General features: G+C 36.1%; 1 protein-coding gene across 1 annotated transcript in view; it reads left to right on the top strand.

Moving 5' to 3' along the window:
- DNAI3 (dynein axonemal intermediate chain 3) overlaps positions 1-21,030 on the top strand; it is a 30,120-nt gene that overhangs the window by 3,685 nt on the left and 5,405 nt on the right. Inside the window, exons 3-17 of the mRNA XM_068952634.1 lie at positions 1,855-1,989; positions 3,342-3,383; positions 8,353-8,534; positions 9,092-9,196; positions 10,058-10,222; positions 11,997-12,196; positions 12,485-12,601; positions 13,294-13,484; positions 14,406-14,530; positions 14,630-14,719; positions 15,304-15,393; positions 16,008-16,136; positions 18,041-18,114; positions 19,756-19,903; positions 20,671-20,758. Coding sequence (XP_068808735.1) covers positions 1,855-1,989; positions 3,342-3,383; positions 8,353-8,534; positions 9,092-9,196; positions 10,058-10,222; positions 11,997-12,196; positions 12,485-12,601; positions 13,294-13,484; positions 14,406-14,530; positions 14,630-14,719; positions 15,304-15,393; positions 16,008-16,136; positions 18,041-18,114; positions 19,756-19,903; positions 20,671-20,758 — 1,881 coding nt within the window. The remainder of the gene's footprint in view (positions 1-1,854; positions 1,990-3,341; positions 3,384-8,352; positions 8,535-9,091; positions 9,197-10,057; positions 10,223-11,996; positions 12,197-12,484; positions 12,602-13,293; positions 13,485-14,405; positions 14,531-14,629; positions 14,720-15,303; positions 15,394-16,007; positions 16,137-18,040; positions 18,115-19,755; positions 19,904-20,670; positions 20,759-21,030) is intronic.

The raw sequence follows: 21,030 nt of genomic DNA, 5'->3' as shown, positions 1-21,030 counted from the left end.
TAAAGAAATTACTTGGAAACCTTGGAAACAATTTTCACTTTTTTTTTTTTTTTAAAGGGAAAAGCTTTTACTGTTTTTATGGGTAAAATATTTTTAAGTCAGTCAAAGGAAAGGGGTTATTTTTACTTGCAAGTTGTTATTCTACTAAAAATAGCCATGTGATTTATCTCAGGCCTTTCAATGTTTCCTCTATTCATGTGACTTAGGGTTTATATTACTCAGTAAAAAGAACTCAAAATTTCCAAATTTGCTTTGCTTCAGTATATAATTAGGAAATGGTAAAGTAAGAATGTGACTGTAATTTATATGAGATGGTTCATATTGTCCTCCAACTAATTTCTGAAATAACAGCCCTCGCCTCTTATCCTAAAGAGCACTGTCTCTCAATCAGCAGCATCAAGGTCTTGTTTCAAGGTGGAATAGCCACAAAATTCCTTTATAAAATGGACCACAAGGTTTTATTTGAAATATTCTATGGGGTATATAGGAAATGGCTTCAAGGAGAAGGAAAAAAAAAGCACAACTTGGAAAGAGGTTGCATGCTTAACTACAGGCAACAACCACACAGCTTCTCAGTCTGGGAATGAAAGACCAATCTGTGGCAGTATGACCATTGAAATTGCAAAAGCACAGACCATGCTGTACTTGCTCTAATGTTCACACCTTTTAAGGCCTTTCTGGAGGGGAAGTCTCTCACGATACAACACTTCTTTTATAAACTCACCTTTTTGCCTGAAGCTCTTTGATGTGCTGTCTACATGTAGCTCTGGCTGTAGCTCCTGCTGGAGTTCATAAGAAATAGCTGTTATATCATGACATAGTTGTTAACGGTGCAGACTTTCTGTGCTAGAAGTGCATCTGCCTTCCTGTTATCGCTGTTAACATTCTAGTAGTATTCAGAATACTGTAGGTGCACTGTGATATTAAATATAGCCCCTCTCCCAGTCAGCTTACAGTCTTAACAAAAAAAGCAGGGGACATGGGAAAGGTGGAGGGAAGGTTTAGATTTGTTTCCTGTCTCCTAGAGAAGCTTGCGGCAGAGACAGAGAATTCCATTGTCCTTGTCCTAGTTAAATGCATCTAGTTGTTGTGTAATAACATCAGTTTTCGATACTCTTCATAACAAAGTCTAGACCATTCCCGTTTAGTTCTTCTACAGGATGCTATGTGTTTATCTTCCACATGATGGTGCTGGAGCTGTATTTTGTGGTGGCGTCCTGTCCAGTCTGTATAGTTGGTGGACTGTATTTCCTTTCATTCTTTGCAATGGAACAAGTCAGAAAACATTGCTATTCTCACCCCTATTCTAGATATTGGGAAGGAGAGCAGCGAAAGAAACAAAGTAGCCTTCCATACAGTATAGTCTCCAGCTGTGTGGTTGTTGCCTGTAATTAAGCATGCAACTTCTTTCCAAGTTTGCCCTCCACAGAGTTGCACTGAAAAATGAAATGGAAATAAAAAAGCACAAAATGCTTTGGGCAGCTGTGTAATGATTTACACTTAAATATTTACAACTATATGTACAACTATAGGATTTTCACTTGTGCTCTTTACATGGTAGCTCAGGTCCCTAGATTTCTTTGAGAGTAAAACTTATCCTAATTAAAGCTTTCACGGTTTTGGATAATCGCTTTCATACTTAATCACCTTGGATAGAAGGAGTGTTTCCAAATATGACATATCATATCTAAATAAATTAAGTTTGGGAATTAAAATTCTGCAGCATATCTCTGGCTGTAGATGAAAATAGTATCTTAACAATAAACTACAGAAAGTCACGGGCCAAACTGTCACTCATGCAAGGCTCATTCCATTGTATGTTTACAACTCATTGAGGATATATATTTTTTCTAGAAAGAAATCTGAACAAAATGTCAAAACCTCTCATATCCAGCAAGTCCTCCTCAAAAAGTCCAAAAGGCTCAGCAAAGAAACAGAAAGGTGAAAACAAAGCTAAGGAATCCTCCAAAGGAAAACAAAAACAGATCGGTATGTATGGTATTGCAGTAATGAAGCAGTAGTCTGTTTTCACAGGACAGTTACCTTAATTGTTTTGGGCCCAAGCATTTAATTAAATGTGAGAAAAATTAGAATATGCTATTTCATATAAACAACTGAGAGACCTGTGATTACTAATTATGATTTTACAACCAAAACATAGAACGTAACAAAGCTACATTATGATATTTACACTTTTTCTTGTTAGTTTTAAATTTAATAGTTTGTGGTGTTATGGAAAGAGTATTGAATGGGAACTTGGAAAGCTTAATGTGTAGATGTGGGGAGATTCAAAGATTATCTTAGTCAAGGGAGCTAGCATCAGACACAGAGGTATCCCCCGGAGCAGGAGTTTAGGTGACCGGGATCATGCTAGGAAGCTACAGTAGCAGATTTTGAAAACAAATCTTACAATTTAATTGCAGTGTTTACGTTTATTACGTTTTTCTGAGACATGATGAGATACTATCTCAGTTGCGCCATTTATAAAATGTACAGTTAATGAAGTGTAAGCTAATGTGGCTTTGCTATATGGTTTTTTTTCCCCCAGCGATTCATGCATGTTCACAGAAAGGGTGAGAATTTACTCTTGCTGGTTTTTGTCCCCTTCTCTCCCTCCCTGCCACCGTGCAGCCACTTCCTTGAAGCTTGGTGTCTCTTTTTAATCACCTTTTCCCTTCCAGTTGATTAATAGCTGTTGTGCTGCAGAGAATATTCTGCACCTCAGTGCTAATCTCTTCCTATCCTACCTCACTGTGGAGTTTGCAGACCCTCTCTCAGGAGTGCTGGAGTTTGCCTGACTCCTGCAGCTCCCTGCCATCCCGAGCAAGCCTGCCCACTTCACCAGTGTTAGAAGGGCGTAACATCTGCTCTTTTCTGCACACCTGCCCGTTCTGCTACTATGTGTTAGGGAGCCTTGTCCATTTATCACCTCTTTACATGACATGTTCTGCATGGTAAGTGCCCCAGGCAGGTGCTATCTCAGGTAACAATCACTGCACTTGTCAAAGCACAAACTGCAGTGCACACCACAAAATGAGAGATCTCTTATGGCTTCCCTCTTATGCTGAGCATCTGCTCACAACAAAAATGAGTTTTTAATCTCTGTAGTTTCAGAGAAACGCTAGGATGTCCTTAACACACACACTTTATTTTACAAGGGTTCACTCATTTCTTGTGTTAAACTTGAATTGAATATAAATTATTTTTTTCCCCTCTTCACAGATTAGTTTTAAATATATATAAATATTTCAAACATTGTCCTGACAAGGAAAGATTGTCTATTGACAGTTATTTTTTTAGGAAGGAAAATTACTGATTTAACATCATGCTTTATATTTCAGATGAAAAGGATGAAGAAGTTAATCTATCTATGGCTAGTATAGGTAAGTGCTATGACGATTTGGGTTTATAGTAATAGTTTTGTAGAGGAGCTGGGATCAGGGGAAATTAAGATCATTGCAACAGAATTATAGGATGCAAATTGTTTGCGTTTAGTAATAGTTAAGCAGTTGAAAGAAAACCTTGAAATACTTTTATCATTTTCAGTTTTTCTTTAATCTTTGTTAAACTATTATTAAATCTGATGGGAAAATGCAGATCATTTGTGTTTTTTAATCATATATATCAATACACATTGACTCAGTAGGATGACACTTTGTAGAACAAAATAACATCTGCCACTGAAAAGTCACAAGATATCAAATGCTTCTTGCCAGTTATCAGCAAGAAAAATGCAGTTTTACTTTGTGGGGTCATAGTTATGAGATAAAATATGAAATTATTCGAATTGAAATATATTGCTTTACCTTAAACATCACTTTTTTAAATGTCTCTTCACATCTCTGGTTAGGCTTTTTATCTGACCTGATTTTTGCATTTTCTCCTTATATATAACTTATATTGACGTAAATGTAAAATTTATGTACAGTTTACAGGAACAGCTCAAAGTGTTATCTTCTTAATTATATTTTAATGGTGCCACTTCTATTGCTAAAAGCAATGATGTGGCAAACTAGGAATATACAAACCAGGTAATTTTTAATGAAAACATAAATCACTTTCGCCTGAGTGAAAAATTGCACTCTCTGACTGGGTCCACTCAAGCGCGCAGGCTGCAAATAGTGAAAATGGGCAATAAGTGATCTCTCAGATGACAAAAGCGTTACTTTTAAAATCCTGGTGATCCTGGAAATAATTAGTATTAGCTTTAAGAGAGAATTTTAACTCCACCTAGTGGCAAATAAAGTTAGATTCGCATTATTGCCTAATTGTTAGAAACAGGAAGACAATCTCACTATATTCAGACACTGTCTGTGCAGGATTTAAACCTTATGCATGTGGGCTCCTTAGCAAGAGACTTGCAGTTCTCTTAGTGCTTTTTGTCCCTTTATGAAGGGATAATAGCACAGAGTAAAAGAAATGGACTGTTACAAATGATATGAATACAATTTACTATTATAAAACAAAAACATTTTAACTGAAAAGCAGCATTCAGTAAAAATATTCATATTAGTAAGAATTCCAGTATCAGCTCCTTTTGTTATAATACGGAATCCTTTAGACTGAAAGATGTACACATTTTAATTCTATCATTACTTTGTTTTTAAACTGGACTTACAACAATTGCGCAGTGAAGCAAACAATTTAGACTATATGTCCCACTCTGTCCTCTCCCCTAATGCTGTCATCTATTGTATTTTAACTTTAATGCATGCTTGCATTGCTTCATTTAACATTGAAAACTGTATCTCTTTGAGAAGCTTTTTTAACATTAACACTTGTGCACAAAACTGTCTGCATCTGAGTAAAAATAATTTATCAAATAAGCTTCTTGAAAAACAAGTTATTCTTGGTGAGGATTTTTGATGTATCAAAAAAAATCTAATTTTTCAGTTTTACTTTAACTTATTTTGAGCCATGGGAATCTTCTCCTCTGCAAAAATTTCATATAAGAGGTCATCAAAAACTGTTGTAAGAATGGAGAAGTTAGGTTTATAAATTTTCTCTAGGTCCTGGCTCTCTTAATTGCACTAGCCACATAGACCAACTCCGATGTTCACATTTGCTGTTCCTTTCCTCCTCCTGTGCCTTCTGGCCTGTGGGCCCATCTGCGTATAGCAGAGGATGAAAGCCATATCATGTTTGGTGCACAGCACTAAGGTTTCTGTTCTCTTGGCTTGTGAGAGCATAGCTGGCAAAGAGGATGCCTTCTTAGTCATGGTTTGGATGGAAGGTATTCCACTGTTAGGAAATGGGGACTGTTTCACCTCACAATACTGAATAGTTACATAGTTTAAAATGTGACTTGCAGTTCCAATATATTGAAATATAAAGTGTACCTCTACTGTTGAGGCTCGTACTAAGAGTTTCAGTCTGTTTCCTAATGACTTCCTAATGAGGGATGCCTCATGCCCTTGGCTACTGGGACCTGGGAGTCCTGCAGATCAACTTTTCAGTTTCTTAAAGGAGTAAGTGTTTTAAATCACCCTGGAATAAACACTTTTTCTCAGTGTGGTCTCATAACCAGATTGATAAACTAAAGGAGGATCCAGGTCTTGACCTCATTAGCTACGGGGATTAGATGTCAAAAAGGCAAGCACAGGCAGTCCAGAAGACAAACCAGAGCTGACTTGGTCTAGTCTTACCAATAGTGAGGCTGGACCAGATGGCCTCATAGGTCCTTCCCAACCAGCATTTCTATGATGCTGTGATTCTTGGAAGCATCCAGCATCCTGTAAATCACGGAAGTCCTGGAAATCTGTGAGACATCAAAAAAAAAAAACAAAACAAAACAAAACACACAACAGTGCAATATTGACTACAACTTGTGAAGAAAGAGTACTAATGAATTGCACATGCCTATTTTCTGTATGCTACAAAATAACTTATGAATGCCACATAAATCATACCTGGAATACTGCAAGGTGCACAAGAGGTGTCTTAATATTTTATTAATTTTAGGGAATGACTATGGCAGAGCAGGTGCAATGGAGGAACAGAACTGAAAGGGTTTAAAGGATACATATTGGATTCGTTGACCATTATGTATTATATGATAGGCTTATGCAGAGATTTAGCTTCCTGGATGATAGAGATTAAGAAGGATTTATTGTTCTGTCAGTTCAAGATGGCTTAGGTTAGAGGTGGCTTCTGAAAACATGCATAGCCAGTTGGTCAATATAGTCATTTTAGATATAGCCGCTTCATTTCAAGATACACACAAGAAGAAAAAATGCCACAGGTGTCAGAAGATATATTAAATATATCAAGTAAACAATGAAAATAGGAAGTATCAGCTATCATCACAAAAACAGTCCGTTTGAGTACATAAAAAAAATCCCGTGTATAAATATCCTGAAATCCTTTCTATTTCTGAGTTAGTCAAAAAAAAAAAAACCATATTCAATGTGAACGTCTGCTAGCCTTCTCATATAAAAGTATAGTGGTCTTCATGGGGAATGCTCTTATTTTTCGAAAGCTATGAGACATACAGTTTGAGTCTGCTACTGTGGCAATACTGGCAAGGAAGAAGAGAGTTTCTCAGGCAGGGAGGATTCAGCTAGCTGGATCTATACCGTTCTTAGTCACTTATATCTATTATATAAGCCAGACCATGTTATCTGTGAAGGACCTTTGTTACATACATATTGCTGACACACACTTAATGAAAAGCCTGTAGTACTATGTGTTAATGTCAGATTCTCAGTGGCTGCAAAGTGCAGTTTCTACTCACCTGACTGTACCTATCTTCACTAGAAATGCTAAAGATAACAGTGCCAGAGTTAGAACAATAATTAGCTGTCTTGGTTTGAATCAATATGAGTGAACCTAACAGAAGTGACAGGCGCAGCAAACAACAAGAGATATATTCTTCATCAAAGCAGAAAATAAAATCTTGTATCTGGTTGGAACCTCGGCAACCTTGCTTCAGTCTCAAATAATAGTTCAAAAATAGATTCACCTACACTCTTATTGGATGAGAGGAAGATGAACGTCCCAAATCAGAAAAGCACCCTTATTTGGGATGGTATTTAAGCATTATTTAGACTAAACATTGGCTTTACACGGTACAGCTCCATAGGGAAAGGCTTCTATATTCAAAGGCTTTCTTAAATCAGAATCATGCAGTTGTGTCCTTTGTGTATTAAAAACAGTCTATTTGTGACTCTTCACCAATGCTCTTAATGACGCATTGAACAAGAGAAAAGATGACCACCACAAAACCTGTGATACCCCATCTGAAAAATCCTGTTAAACAGAATGCCTATTATTGCTTTTCTTTCCAAGATGAAAGAACAGAATTAAGAGATGACAGTTCTGTCAACACCACAAGTACTGTCTTAGGTATATGAACACGTCTTCAGAATTAACAGTAGTAAAGACAGCAAGTAAATTCATGGATGTAAAAGTCAACACCTCTTCTTTACCTGTTATCAAAAGTTAAGCAGCCAGTATTATTAAAGTAGATTATTTCCATTTTGGAAAGATAAAGATCAAAGAAGGGTAAAGTTCTCCTAGAAATTGTCTTATTGCAAAAACTTTTACATAATTAAAAAACAAATAATAAATATAAAGGCCATCCATTCAACAAATTGTCAACATCCAGAGCCACAAAATTTTCCATAAGAAGTTCCTTTTCTTTCTCTGTTCCCTTCCCCTGCTGGCTTTCAGTAGCCAGAACTAAAGTGAAAATACAGGCCGTGACCGGAAGTTCTTCTAGCCCATGCAAAAGATTTAGAAGCAATTAAACCAGAACAAAGAACACGGAACAGTTTTTCATTATATGCAACTTTGCGCCTATAGAGGAAGGTTCTGTGAACATAATTTTGTAAAATATATCCTTAAACAAACAAAATGGTTTCACATAATAGGAAAGATTTTCCCCAATGAAAATTAAGCAGGCCATAGATTTGTCAGCCTTTACACCAACCTAAAAACCACAAGGAGACCGGATTTACTACTGTTACCATCAAAACCAGCGAGTATTTCTTTGTATACCACACATAATTCTAGGCATGAAACTCAGTGCATCGTTGCCAGGGCTGGGGTGGTTTCTTTTCATTTTCCTTTTCTTGTGAATTCAGGTTTCTTTTCCTTTTTTTAAGAAAGCTTATATTAGGAATAATGTAATTTCATTAAGCAAAAAATGTGAGATAGAGTCTTTTCAAAGATAGATAAACAAAATTAGTATAATTTGCACTCCATGCTTCCCCACAAAAGCTATAAGCCCAGAGATTCCAAGGCATTCTGCTAGGAAACTCAAATAATAATTCAGAGACTATTATGAAGCGGCATGTTTATGTTTAAATAACACTGAATTTGTTTCTCATGCAATTTTGCTTTCTTTCATAGGCCACCCAGAAATCTTTCCCTTAGTTTTCACTACACAGACCCAAGAAATCTTTAATTGCCGGGTTGATGTAGATGTCACAGAAGAAAACCGTTTCAAACTTATTAAAAAAGAGGACATCATTGAGGACCTGAAAACAAGGGCAGCAGTTTCTGATTTCCACCCTGTCAAAAAAGTTGTCCTAGTATGTAATGTATTTCACTGTCACTTTAAGGCTTCATTCTTTCAGAGCATACATTCTTTTAATGGTAAGGTGTGTTCTTGTTTGACCCTTTGTAAACACGTGAATGCTGTAATATCCAAAGGTAATAGGTCATGGACCATTGTCACCTCTAAAAGTTTTGCATGGCTCATCATGCATCTTTTTACTAACTTTAGATTGAAAATATGCTAAAAGTAACATAAATGTTACTAGTTTTAATTCTGTGAACTAGCAGAGGTTGACATATTTGGGCTTTCCATGATTTGCGGCTTCCTTATTGAGAACCTGTAAGAACAGTTTCTTTTCTGTTTAAGTCTGTGTATGAAAAATGATTGCTATTTTCTCACAGTTTCTTTTATTACAAAATAAAAATCTATCTATGCTTTTAAATTAGCACATGAAATTCTCAGTGAAGACCTCAAGATTGACCACGTATGCTGATTTTACACAATGACATTAGTGATAGCTTTGCTAGTAACAGGCTTATGTGTTTTTTGGGTGTTATTTGCTTTCAGCTTTCATTGTTTTACTTGAAATAGGAATATCCAGGGGAAGAACTTCTGGTAGTTTTTGATGCAGAGTTCCAGTATGGACAGAACTTTTATCTTGTTGCTACTGAAGAAGCCAAGGAAAACCTTCTGAAGGTAAGGAAATCCAAATATACCCCAGCATTGTTCTATCTAAGAATATTTCAGAATCTTGTCTCAAATACGTAGTTCAGGATTGGTATGGTATTCATAAGCATCTGATGTGCTTGGCATGCCAGAATATTTCTCTGAAGTTAATCCAACCATGAAAAATACATGTATCACCGTAAAAATGCCTTTCTTCCCCAGAGAAAAACAGAACTGCATTTTTGCATTTTCGCATTTTCCTTCGGAGAGACCATTATAACCCTTTGCTGCATTTTTCTCGTAATGGATAATTCCCTCTGCCAGCACCCAGGTTTCCAAGCAGGAAATACAATTAAGAGATTATAATGTGGTGGGCACTTTCAAAGTAATAATATACATATTTGTCATAATATGTACATATATGTTCTTCAATTCATACTTTAAAATGTTTTTGAATTCTAAATAACTCCTCCTTGTGCAATGTATCATAGAAGAAGGTTTATGGGAGTTTTTCAACACGACTGTGTCACCCAGCATCAGGAGAAATAACAGTTAAAAGAAGCAAATTGCAATTCCAAGACAGGAAGGCCTAATATAGGAAATCGCTATAAACTCTTTTTTCATATAATAGTGATTTTCTTTCAAGACTGTAGTATCTCTTCAGTATTTATGAATTAAATATGTAATATTTACTGGAAAATTCTAATGCATAAATGGTTGAATGCGGCCTAACTGTGCCCCTGGGTACAACTGAGTATGGCCACATTTATTACATTGAGACAACAGTAAAGGCTCTGTGCATAAAGATTGAAAGCTGAACTTCTAACTCATGCTTACGTTTCAGTAACAAATTTTTAAACAACCAGTATTTTCTACTGTTTGATGTCATAGCTTCCAGAAGCTGTGGAAGAAGAAGACGACGAAAAAGATGACGACGAAAATAAAGAGGGAACACTAGAAGAGTATGTTTATAAGCCTCCTGTCCGCAAACCTTGGGTTTCTCTTGGCAGCGAAAAGGAAGTTGAAGAAGAATCTGTTAAGGACACTGTTAAAAAGGTCAGAATCAATGGCTGTTACTCAATCAAATGAGTATCGCAAAAACAAACTTAAAATAATTTCCTTAAAAAACAGAAAATTGAAAGTTGCCATCCTAGTTTTGCTTGCAGTCTTGTTATATTAAAAAAAAAAAACCCACAGAATACAGAGAACTAGCTCAACTTTTAAGAAAACTTGAAGTGCTTCAGGAAATTTTTTTTTTTTTTTTTTATGACTGTCCCCTTTAAATCTTGCAAATAAAGTATGTGAGACCGCATGGAACATATTTACTTCTTAACCTGTAAGATCAGAGTCCTGAGCATCTTTGGTCATTAACCGTCTCTGCCACTTTTTGCTCAGTTTACTATCTGGACAGATTACAAGTTGAATCACTGTAATTATATTCTAAGGACCTAGTTCTGATTCCATGTAGCCCAGTGAAATTTGTTTCATCGTATGAATTGTATTTAAGTAGTAGGTAAAACTTTAAGGGCTCTCAACCTTAGAGTAAATGTTACAAATTACAGTTATTAAAAGCTGACTTCACAAAAGTGCATAGATAATTAACTACATCTAAATATTATACTTCAAAAATTTTAAGTCCAAAAGGTAGATCCACTCACAGCTGTCATCTAACTTGTGATGCATTTGGGGTCTGTGAGCATTTAACTGTCCACTAGTGAATTTTACTTATTACTTTACTCCCTGCTCAGGGAACACAGCCTGAATTGTGATAGTTCTCGGTATGTGGACATCTTGCTTATACTTCAAAACATGTCTGAGTGTTCTAAGGCTAATTCACAAGCACTAAATTTAAGCTGCATTCACAGTCCCAAGTATTCTCTGTTCTACCATGCTGGCAAAGTCCACTCAGTAGTATTCTCAGAGCGTGCCCATTAACTAAGGCTTTGTATGAAATGGAGTTTGAGGCAACAATGATAGTCCTTCTCATGAAAAAATCCAGCAAATAAATACTTAAGTAGGAAGTTGAAAATTTTCCTGCTGCTCGAGGAAGCTTAGGTATCCAACTGGAGTTAATCACTTGGAGCAGGTATCCAGCTGGAGCAACCACCACCACCTCCTTGTCATATTCTCCTCCAGCGTTCTCCTGACCTCTCCTACTCAGACCAATTTCATTTGTACTATTTCTTGCCTTTTTGGGCGGATTTGCAAAAAAGTACCTGGCTATGAATCCAAGGCAAAGAAATACCTCCCTACAGCCCGGAATCAAACTACCTCTCTTTGAGGGCAGAACTCAAGTCACATCCCTCCTCCTTTCCTAGTTCTTTACCATAAGTTCTCACATATTCATTTTTTGTGGGCCCTCTTCTGGGTGCCTTCCCTTCCCTAGGCACTGCAAGGGAAGCCAAAACACCAAAGATAAGAATTGTACTAAGCAGGAAAGTGCTGAAAAGTTAGGTCCTGGGAGCCCTCAGCCCTTGGCTGAGCTGAACTCGGCATTATGTAAATCTTCATGTGAATCAAGCCTTTAGACAAAGGTGCAGTTTTGATATTGCATAAATTAGAATTTATAATTCTCTTATGCTGCTAGCAGTAATTTGAAAAGGCAACTTCTTTGTTCTGAAAGTACAAATATATCTTCAATTCTGTATACAGGTGATTGGAACATATATGAGCATTTCAGAAATTCAAAATGCAGAAATATTAGTAAACTCAGCACAAAAAGTCATCTACAGAACTGGTTCTGCAATTATATGAATACTGTCATTTTACAGAATTGCCCTTCTAAAACCTTCCTCCTCTGCTAATTTCAGAAATATATATATTTTTCCAGATTAAGTATTTGATTTCTCGAGTACGCAGAAAGTTTGGTGCACCAGTTACATTTACTGATAAGAATGCTTCAAGTGTAAAAGACAGTTATATTGAATGCACTTCCTATCAAGACAAAACTTTCAGCATTAAACTGCTTGAAAAAGACGTGGGTGCACAAATAGTTCCAAAAGTAAGAGAAAACAGTACTCAGACAAAATGGTAAGTGTGAGAAATATTACCGGTTCATTTTATTAACCTCCATGCTATTTCTGATCTCACCTAAAGTTATGTAAATTAACTCAGCTCCTCTGGAACTATTCAGTTGCAAATTGATTATGAGATCAGAATTGGATGCTCTGTCTGCATCTTTCTTCTCTTGCTCTTCTCCAGAAAGGTTCTAGAAAAACTGAATATACTTGGCTTTTAATTTCATGAGTTTTTCTTAAAAATATTTCTTTAAAATATTTTATATATTTACTCATGTTCAAATTTATTCTGATTGGTTAGGACCTATCCAAAAAATGCAGCCACACAGTATTTTCCTAGAGAGTTCTCAGATGAAGAAAGAGAAGAAAGTCTGTCATCCAAGAAGCTGAAAGAATTTATTAAATCAGTACTTTTAAGGTAAAATTACTGCACCAATATACATTAAAGACTACCCAAAATAATATAAAATACAAGCTGCTGGAGACAAAATGCTGGCCTGAGTGGATCACTGATTTGGTCTAATATTGAAATTCTTTTGTTTCTATATGCCTTTTTTGTTTGGTCCCCCCTCCCTTGCTTATTATTTTAATATTTAGCTTAATCCTTATTTTTATCAAAATAAACATGAAATTCGTGCCATATTAATATGAATGTTGGTTTAAATAGGTATAGAACTCCTAAAGTTCTTAGGGATGCATCCTTTCAAACAAGCTGCTGAGCTGATCTTTCAACCACTTTGCTCCCTCAAGTAGAGGCAGAGGAAGAAAGGTGCTGTCTTCTGGCCCTTAGTCATGGGAGGAGTCCCAGTTACTGTCACTTTTTGTACAAGAACTGGATAATAAGCTTCAGTGACTTGATCCAAATCAAACTGGACTCAGATTCTTGGTACAATTAGTGGGTATTGGGTAGCAAAACATTTACTTTTTTTAAGTGGAAAGGTTCTCCTTATGTTTGTGATCTATCACTGATGAATTCATACTTCCTTTTGTTAATAAGGGTCATAATTTTGGGCAAAACAAAAGTTGTCTCTATTGAAATATGTATGATTCTACGACTGAGCAGTCACATTTGAATTCTTGAAAGTGTTAACTGTTCTTTTCACAATACAGAATGGAGATTGCATTGCAGCAAAATGAAATTATGAATGTTTTTTTTGATGACTGGAAAGCCCTAGCAGAAGATGAAAGCAGCTATGGTGGCAAGTCAGATGTTTATCTTAAAGAATATCAGTCATTTACAGATCTGCACTATCTCAAGGATAGAACCATTAGCTGTGTTTGCTGGCACCCAAACATTTATGGTAATACAATTAAAATACTCATTTGAGATTTGAATGACATGTATATTACAGCTATAAAATGTGCATCCGTCAAATTTATCAGTCATCAAATTGAAAAAAAGAAACAATCAAAACTGAGTTACAACGTTTGTCTAAATTGCTGATTTGAGAAAAGGGAAAAAATGATACAGACCAATCCTTTACAGAATTCAAAAAGGCTAAACAATGTGGGCCAATGATCCCTCGTGCTAGTGTATAGCTGGAGATTTTTGGAGCGGGAAGCTTCTCCCTTATGAGGCCAATTTAAGTTGGGCTGCAACTGTGCTAGATCCTTCTGTTTAGTGGTGCTGCTTACATTTCTTCTCCTCTCAGCTGTCCCTTGTAGCATCCCTAATACCAGCGAGGAGCGTTGCAGGCAACAATGACATACGGCTCCACTAAGTGGAGCCAAGGAGCATCAGGAGGCATATGCCCCTGCTCCATCATGCATAACTGCTCTATACAGCCATGCTTAAAGGCACAATCGAGTTCTAGATAAATAGCCTAACTGCACAGCATACTAATAGCCAGCATTGCCGCCTCCGCGGGAAAAATAACTTCAGCTACAAAAAGATTTGATTTCATAATGGATAGCCAGGACTATATTCCATGTCACATCATTTCAAGTTCAGCATTATACCGTTAAGGAGTAGTAGGATCAGTCTGTTTGTATATAGCTGAATCTTAACTAACAAAAATAACGTCCTCAGGGCTGATCTGTAAAAAGAAGAATACATGCTTTTTCTTGTTCTTTGCACTGTATTGAAAAGCATTACACATAAGTCACTTAGAATAATTAATAGCAGGTTGAAAATTGAGCTGAGCCTTGCATGTTTTGGTTTTTTTTTTTTTTTATGTGCCTTAAAATTTCTATTTTGATTTTTTGTCCCTCCTCACAATCAGGAATTATAGCAGAGTCAGCAACAGAGAGGCTTTCTTACGACGAACGAGTTAATCTTTCTAGTAAATTATTGTTGCAGAAGTCAGTAATTCTTTTCTGGAGTTTCTCTGACCCTATCCACCCTCAGGTATTTGATCAGGATTTTTAAATATTCCAAGTGTCCAAATAACAAGAGAACAATCAGTGGGATTGTATTTCTCAACTCTCTTGTTTTTCTTCTTTCCAGTTAATGTTGGAGTGTCCTGAAGACATTTACTGCTTTCAGTTCAGTCCAAGTGATCCAAATATCATTGCCGGTGGCTGCATCAATGGCCAGGTGTTTATTCTCTTTTAAAGAATAAAATTAGATATAGCTTTCTGTATTTTCTCCTAGTATCAAAAGTAAGGGTGAAAGTACTCAACAAATCGTTAAGCTGCAGTGCCACAAGATATTAGAGTCCCACGAACAACTCCAGTAATAGGATTAAGACATTTCAATCAATATGGAGGTTTTCTTTCTAGTTCTATCAGTTAATGGCTCATTTATGAAATGGAGATTAAGAATGTATATTACTTTGTATTTTCATTGTGAAATGAATTAAGGAAATTCTCTGATCTTACACTGAGTCCTGCTAACTTATGTCTGATTATTCTGTAGCTGAGCCATTACTGTAAAGCAATTCTTTTTATTACTGATAAACAGGTTAAGCTGTACAGACACTGGTTTTGTTTGGTTAAGTGCAACATTTTAACTGTTTTCATCAGACTGAAGAGTCTACTTTAAAAGACTTATAAGTTCTAGTACAGAAAGTAAAGCTCCTATTTTTTCCTCAGGAAACACTGATTATATTTGAAAAATACATTTACAACGAAAATATAAAGAATGAAATCATTCATAATAATATTCATTTCTCATTGCAGGTTGTGCTATGGGATATTTCTCAATATGAAGAAAAGCTGCAAAATGCAAAAGCTAGTGCTAGTGGAATCAAAAAGACAGCTGTTAATTTGGTGAATGCTTCTGTTCTAAATCTATAGCAGTACAAATAGATGTCTGGGATGAAGGGAAGGAAAGCTAGAATATAAGCTAGAGTGTAAAAATGGGTGAAAGGATCCTGGCTCAAAATAGAGGAATAGATAATCTTTGCAGCGAGAGAACAGATATTATAAGCAGACTGATGAGCTGATGAAAAACTCATTATCAGAATATCATCTCTCTCTGAATAGTCCATCTTAATAGCTTTACATGTAGCATTTAATGTTAAAAATAATACTGAAAATGATTCTGGACATGTATGGACAGAAAGAAGGTAGCTTGGAAGATGAGAAGAGGATTTCAGTGGAACAGGAATATGAAGTGGGTAAGCAGAAGAGAGACCTAAGAGCAGAGGAGGAAGTAATAACGTAAGTGGATGTGTACCTGTGGAGGCATATTGAAATTCTTTTTAGAGCTTCATATCCATATTTCAGAGCTTTCAATGTTTTCCAAAGGACTCAGTTTTATAGAATGATCTAAAATGTTTGAGGAAGCATTAACAGTATACAAAAGTAACCTTTCCTCCTTGACAGGTTTACTACTGTATTTTGAAAATACACTAAAACATCTCTTTCCAAAACGTTTCTAGCCATCATTTATACAAGCTCAGCTGAGTGGTACAGAGCCACCTTTAGTGAGATACTGTGCAGTGTCTTCCATAGAATATAGCCATAAAGCAATAATAACAGATATACAGTGGCTGCCAGATTATTTTGAGGTGAGTTTAAAATTTTTTTAATTGTTATTGTTTTTCTAATCCACTACTTCTGAAACACCAGTGTAAATCAGAATAAAATATTAAAGATTAAATTACTTGTAATAGTGCTCATCTTTGCTGACTTCATTTTAATGTTAAGTAATTTGAGACCACTTGTTCTGTTTACTGTTTACAACTGTGCTGTATTATACTGAAGATTTCTGTTGTTTTACTCGTAATTATAATTTCATTATTACAGTCAGTCTTCTATTTCTAAAATGTGTTGAATTTCTACTATGAGTAATCCAATCTGCCACTAAAAATGCAGAGAAATAAGAATGGTGTTACAGTAATTGCCTTACTTCTCCTAGGTGCTAACTATGAACCCCAAAATTATATTTTCTGTCAGTTTTTTTAAAGCTTCATGATACATAGGGCCTACACAGTTAAAGGGTCCAAGATTATTATAAAGACAGTAGATGCTCATTTGCTACCAAACTGCTGCAATTTGCTCAAATTAATTTAAAATGCAGAAATAATCACATGCAAAATAGTGACAGTGGAAAAGCAGGCCAAGGTCAAAAAAATTTACATATTTAGAGGGCTTATACAAATTAATCAACATTTCTTGGAACCAAATTTTAAAGACTCCATAGATATTACAGTCCTTAGCAACATGACCAGAAAAGTGAGGAAAAGGGTGGATGTATATGACAAAGAGAAAGCTGATAAAACTGTTCATTATTAAATTGTGTTACAGTAGTACCCATGGATACTAATTGGTACCAGATGTCGTGAAACAAAGAAAGGTCTTAGATAGCAGAATGCTCTTTTATTATTATTATTTGCCAAAGAAAAACAGAAAAGCTGTACTTGATAAAGAACACTGAATTACTTTCTTTGTCAATATTAGCAATATGTACTAGGACATACTTTTTGTTATATAAACACATTTGTGATGTGTGTTGGCCTTTTCACAGCATTGCAGTGTTTATGATGCAGTTCTTAAGACCTGCAGTTTGTTATAACATAACAGTGAAAAAGTAAGCAAAATTATATGCAGATCCTAATCCAGCTTTGCCTGGTTGTGCAAATAACACTAACTCTAGGTGGGCACTCATGAGTGAAAACAGAGTAGAATTTGGTTTAAAAAGTGTAGCTGAAACTTTGTTGTATAGTTGATAAATACAATTTTAGCCAAAAATAAACACATTTTGCATAAATGGAGATCATGTTTGATCAGGGCATAACCTGTCATCAGCTATTCCCTCCCACATTTAGGGGATATACGTTGCCTTTATTTTGCTGAATAAATTAAACAATAAATTTAGTCTAAAACAATGACTGCTTGGTAAATGATAATTGTTGTAAAACCTGGAGAACCCTACATACACAAACTAAATTATTACTAATAAATTTTTGAAGGTAGTACTACATTCCCACAGAGGGGCCTAGAGAATAGAACCCCCCGTGATAATGTCTGAGAGCTGACCTGCTGGGTAAACCTGGCAAACGCATGTCACTCTCACTGCTCTTTAGCTCCTTGAGATTAACTCCTCAAGGATTTGTGGTTTGCTTACGCAGGATAAAAAAGTTAACCTAGTTGGTTAATGGCAAACTAGTGAGGGCCTAATTTGCAGTGGTGCTAGTAAGTACTCATCTTGCTGACTTGATCTGGAATTTCAGGCGTTTAGCAGGCACAGTGGAAATCAATTCACTTGGAGTACATTTGTAAAATGTACACATTGACTTTGTTTTTATATCTACGAGTTAGCAAGTCCTGATTTTTCAAACTTCACGCAGGCAGAAACAGTGACAGTTTCCAAAAGCTCATTTTATATGTGTTGAAGTAGTTGCTTAGCTGAGGATAATTTTCAGCTCTCATTTTCATCTTTCCCTTTACTTATTATTACTGTTATTTTTAGGTCAACAGAACAGGTGCTACTTTTGAAAACAGAGCTGAAATTTGCGTGCAGCTTGTAACCTGCTCCCCTGACTGGTATATACAGTACCTACTCTACAAGACATTTTCCAAGTTCCTTTGAAAAGCTTCCAAAGTACAACTTATTCTTTCTGTACCCCTCATGTTCTATCATATACTCTCTGATTTAACTAGCACATTTCTGGATTCCTGGCAAGCTATTCCTGAATAGCTGAAATTGTGTATGCCAAAGACAATCACATCAAGGTCTTGGCCATTTAAGCCCCTTACAGTGATGGCATTAGGGGTTCATTAATTGAACAACTTTACACATTTGAGTTTATATTCTGGCTGCACCTTAGCAAAGATGTTGGCCACACATATCCCGGCCTGGAGAACCATACCACCACATTTATATCCACTATGTAACTCTTGCAAAAAACATTATTAAAGACTTTAAAGCCACAGAAATATTGTAAACTCTTTTTAGATCAGGAGAGTTAGCTGGCAATGTTATTCTGTATGAATCCTCCTCTTTTCTAGATTAAATAGTCATGAAGGTTAGGAGCAAATATATCCTGTGTGAAAGACTAGTAAGGGGCCAGAATGCAGAAAGTATAAGTAAATATTCAGTTTTCATGATGATAAAAGGCTTCATGGCTGGTCTGAATCATAAATATATTTAACAGTTGAATCAAGAGGAGAGTCAGAATAGGAAAAGCAAAATTTCACAATTCAAAGTTCTGTTTCTGATTAAGAAAAGTAAAACTCCAAAGAATTCAGTAAGTTAAAAGAATGATTGCAAATACAATTGTCAATAAATTTGCAATGGAATGTAAGTAATGCACATTGAAGAAAATTTAAAACTACTCACACACCAGGGCTCCAAATTAAAATCATTCACTCAGAGTAAGGCAGGGGAGTCACTGTAACGTGGTCCATGAAGAGCATGGTCCCTGTGCAACTCTTGACAGAAAAGGAAAAGCAATGTCAGCGATCAACTGTAAGGAAAATGTATCATTGTCTAGATCAGTTCTGTGAATGAATGTCCAGAACAGAGCAACAGCAACAATTAGGAGGCTGGAAGCTCCAATAAGATGACAAATTGAATGGAATTGTTTGCCTTAAATATAAGCAAATAAATTAGCACATACAAAATGAGATTTGCTTTAGCTGGCTAGATTACCTGCTACTAGCTTGAGTCCATTTCTCTGAGCCCCTGGTACTGACCACAGTCAGAGACAGGATATTGAATTAAATAGTTCGTTTAAGATGGCATTTCCTGCATTTCTAGGCTGCGTCAGGCTGTGCTTGCTGTTACAGAAAGTTGGGCCCAGCGGAGTCACATAACACTCACTCTCGGGCTCTGGTCTGAGAGTAGATTTCAGCTCCCTAACAGCTCCATAACCAACCATAGAGAGCCCAAGTAATTGTACTGTTCAAGAGAATTTCACCCAGGTAGTGTGCAACTTTCTGAATGCTATTTAGCTGCTTTGGTATAGTTAAAAACTGATGACATGATGAATGAATATAAGCCATTGTATACAAATGAAGAAATTAAGTATTTAGTGTTTGTCTGCTTTTCAAAGTCTCTCTATTGCTATGTGAAGTTTGAAGACAAAAAGTTTAAAAAAAAACACTTTAAAATGTGCTGAAAATTGCACCTGACTTTGAAACAAACAGGAAATAATATTATATAATCACTTTGGTATTATGCAGCTCAATATTATTCTGGGATATTCGAGGCACCAAACTTCCTGTCCAACCTTTGTCTGAGAAAGTTAAAGAGGAGAAAATTATTGACGTGCTCCCTGACATTCCCGCTACTTTTAAGCATCTAGATCTCACCTGGAAACCCCTCATAAAGGTACTGTATATGAATATTGAAGGGAAGGACGAAGGCAAACTCTTAAGTATGGCCAGAACTCCGTAGTATTTTATTTTTATTCTTTTGCTTCCCAATCCTTTAATTTTTCCACAAGATTCATGTTTTTGTGAATTTTCTTCAGATTATGAAACAGAAGAGACTTCAAAGTTCCTCTGCAACTTCAAAGAAAATATTTTGCAAAGCTAACTCACAAGACCTTTAAAACAAACACTTTTTAAAAACTGTAGTAGGTTCAAAAGTAGTTGCAATAATAATGTATGTTACCGCCAGCTTTTTCAACCACTGGGCTGCCTATTCCAGTGGGTCCCAAACTGTGAAGCATGGTCAGGGTCAACAGAACTGTAATTACCTGAAAACCAGCAAAGTCTGATGCAAGTGGTCATAGCTGTTTGTGGGGAAAAAAATGATAGTAAAAAAAAATAATCTGTTAGGTTAAGAAAAAAGGGCCTGCTGATCTGTTCTGCTCAGAACAGCTGCAGCTAATACACTATTTGAAAAAACGTGACCACTGGAGCTGGTTTTCTGTTAGCAACCTAGGGAAATTCTAAAAGGAAAAGTTTAAAACCAGAGATACCACAGATCTGCATTCCTCTCTGTGCCTGCAAAGGAAGCAGCAAAAGCTGTTTGTGGAATATTAAGAATACATCACAGACTGAAGAGAGCTGTTCCATTACAGCAGAAAGCACTTTAGTCTTGTACCTCAAGGTCTGACAAAATGAGTTATCAAATGCTCTTCTTCTGAACAGATAACCCTGTGCAAGAGTGATACCAGCGTGGACTACAGTCCTATCAGAATTAGTCTAAGGGAACAGCATTATCATTACAAAACGCCAGGTAATATTTTTATTACAGCTTATTGGGAAAAAATGTTTTTAATAATCTCATATTTCAGCATATACAAAATGAAAGCTAAACAACAAAATATTCTACAGCTAAATGCATGAAGGGAAAATGTTTCATACTGGTATTTATCAAAATATTGTGCACATATTAAATATGAAAAGAACAGTTCTGCATCCACAGTAACACTGCCAAGTTTCAGTTAATAGCACATGCAAGTGACCCAGTCGCTACTCCTGAAACAGTAACTCTTTTTCAGTCCCTAT

The sequence above is a fragment of the Struthio camelus genome, chromosome 8 (assembly GCF_040807025.1).
Source record: "Struthio camelus isolate bStrCam1 chromosome 8, bStrCam1.hap1, whole genome shotgun sequence".
Lineage (NCBI taxonomy): Eukaryota > Metazoa > Chordata > Aves > Struthioniformes > Struthionidae > Struthio > Struthio camelus.
The sequence above is the reverse complement of the archived record's forward strand: the minus strand, read 5'-3'. Positions and strand labels throughout refer to the sequence as shown.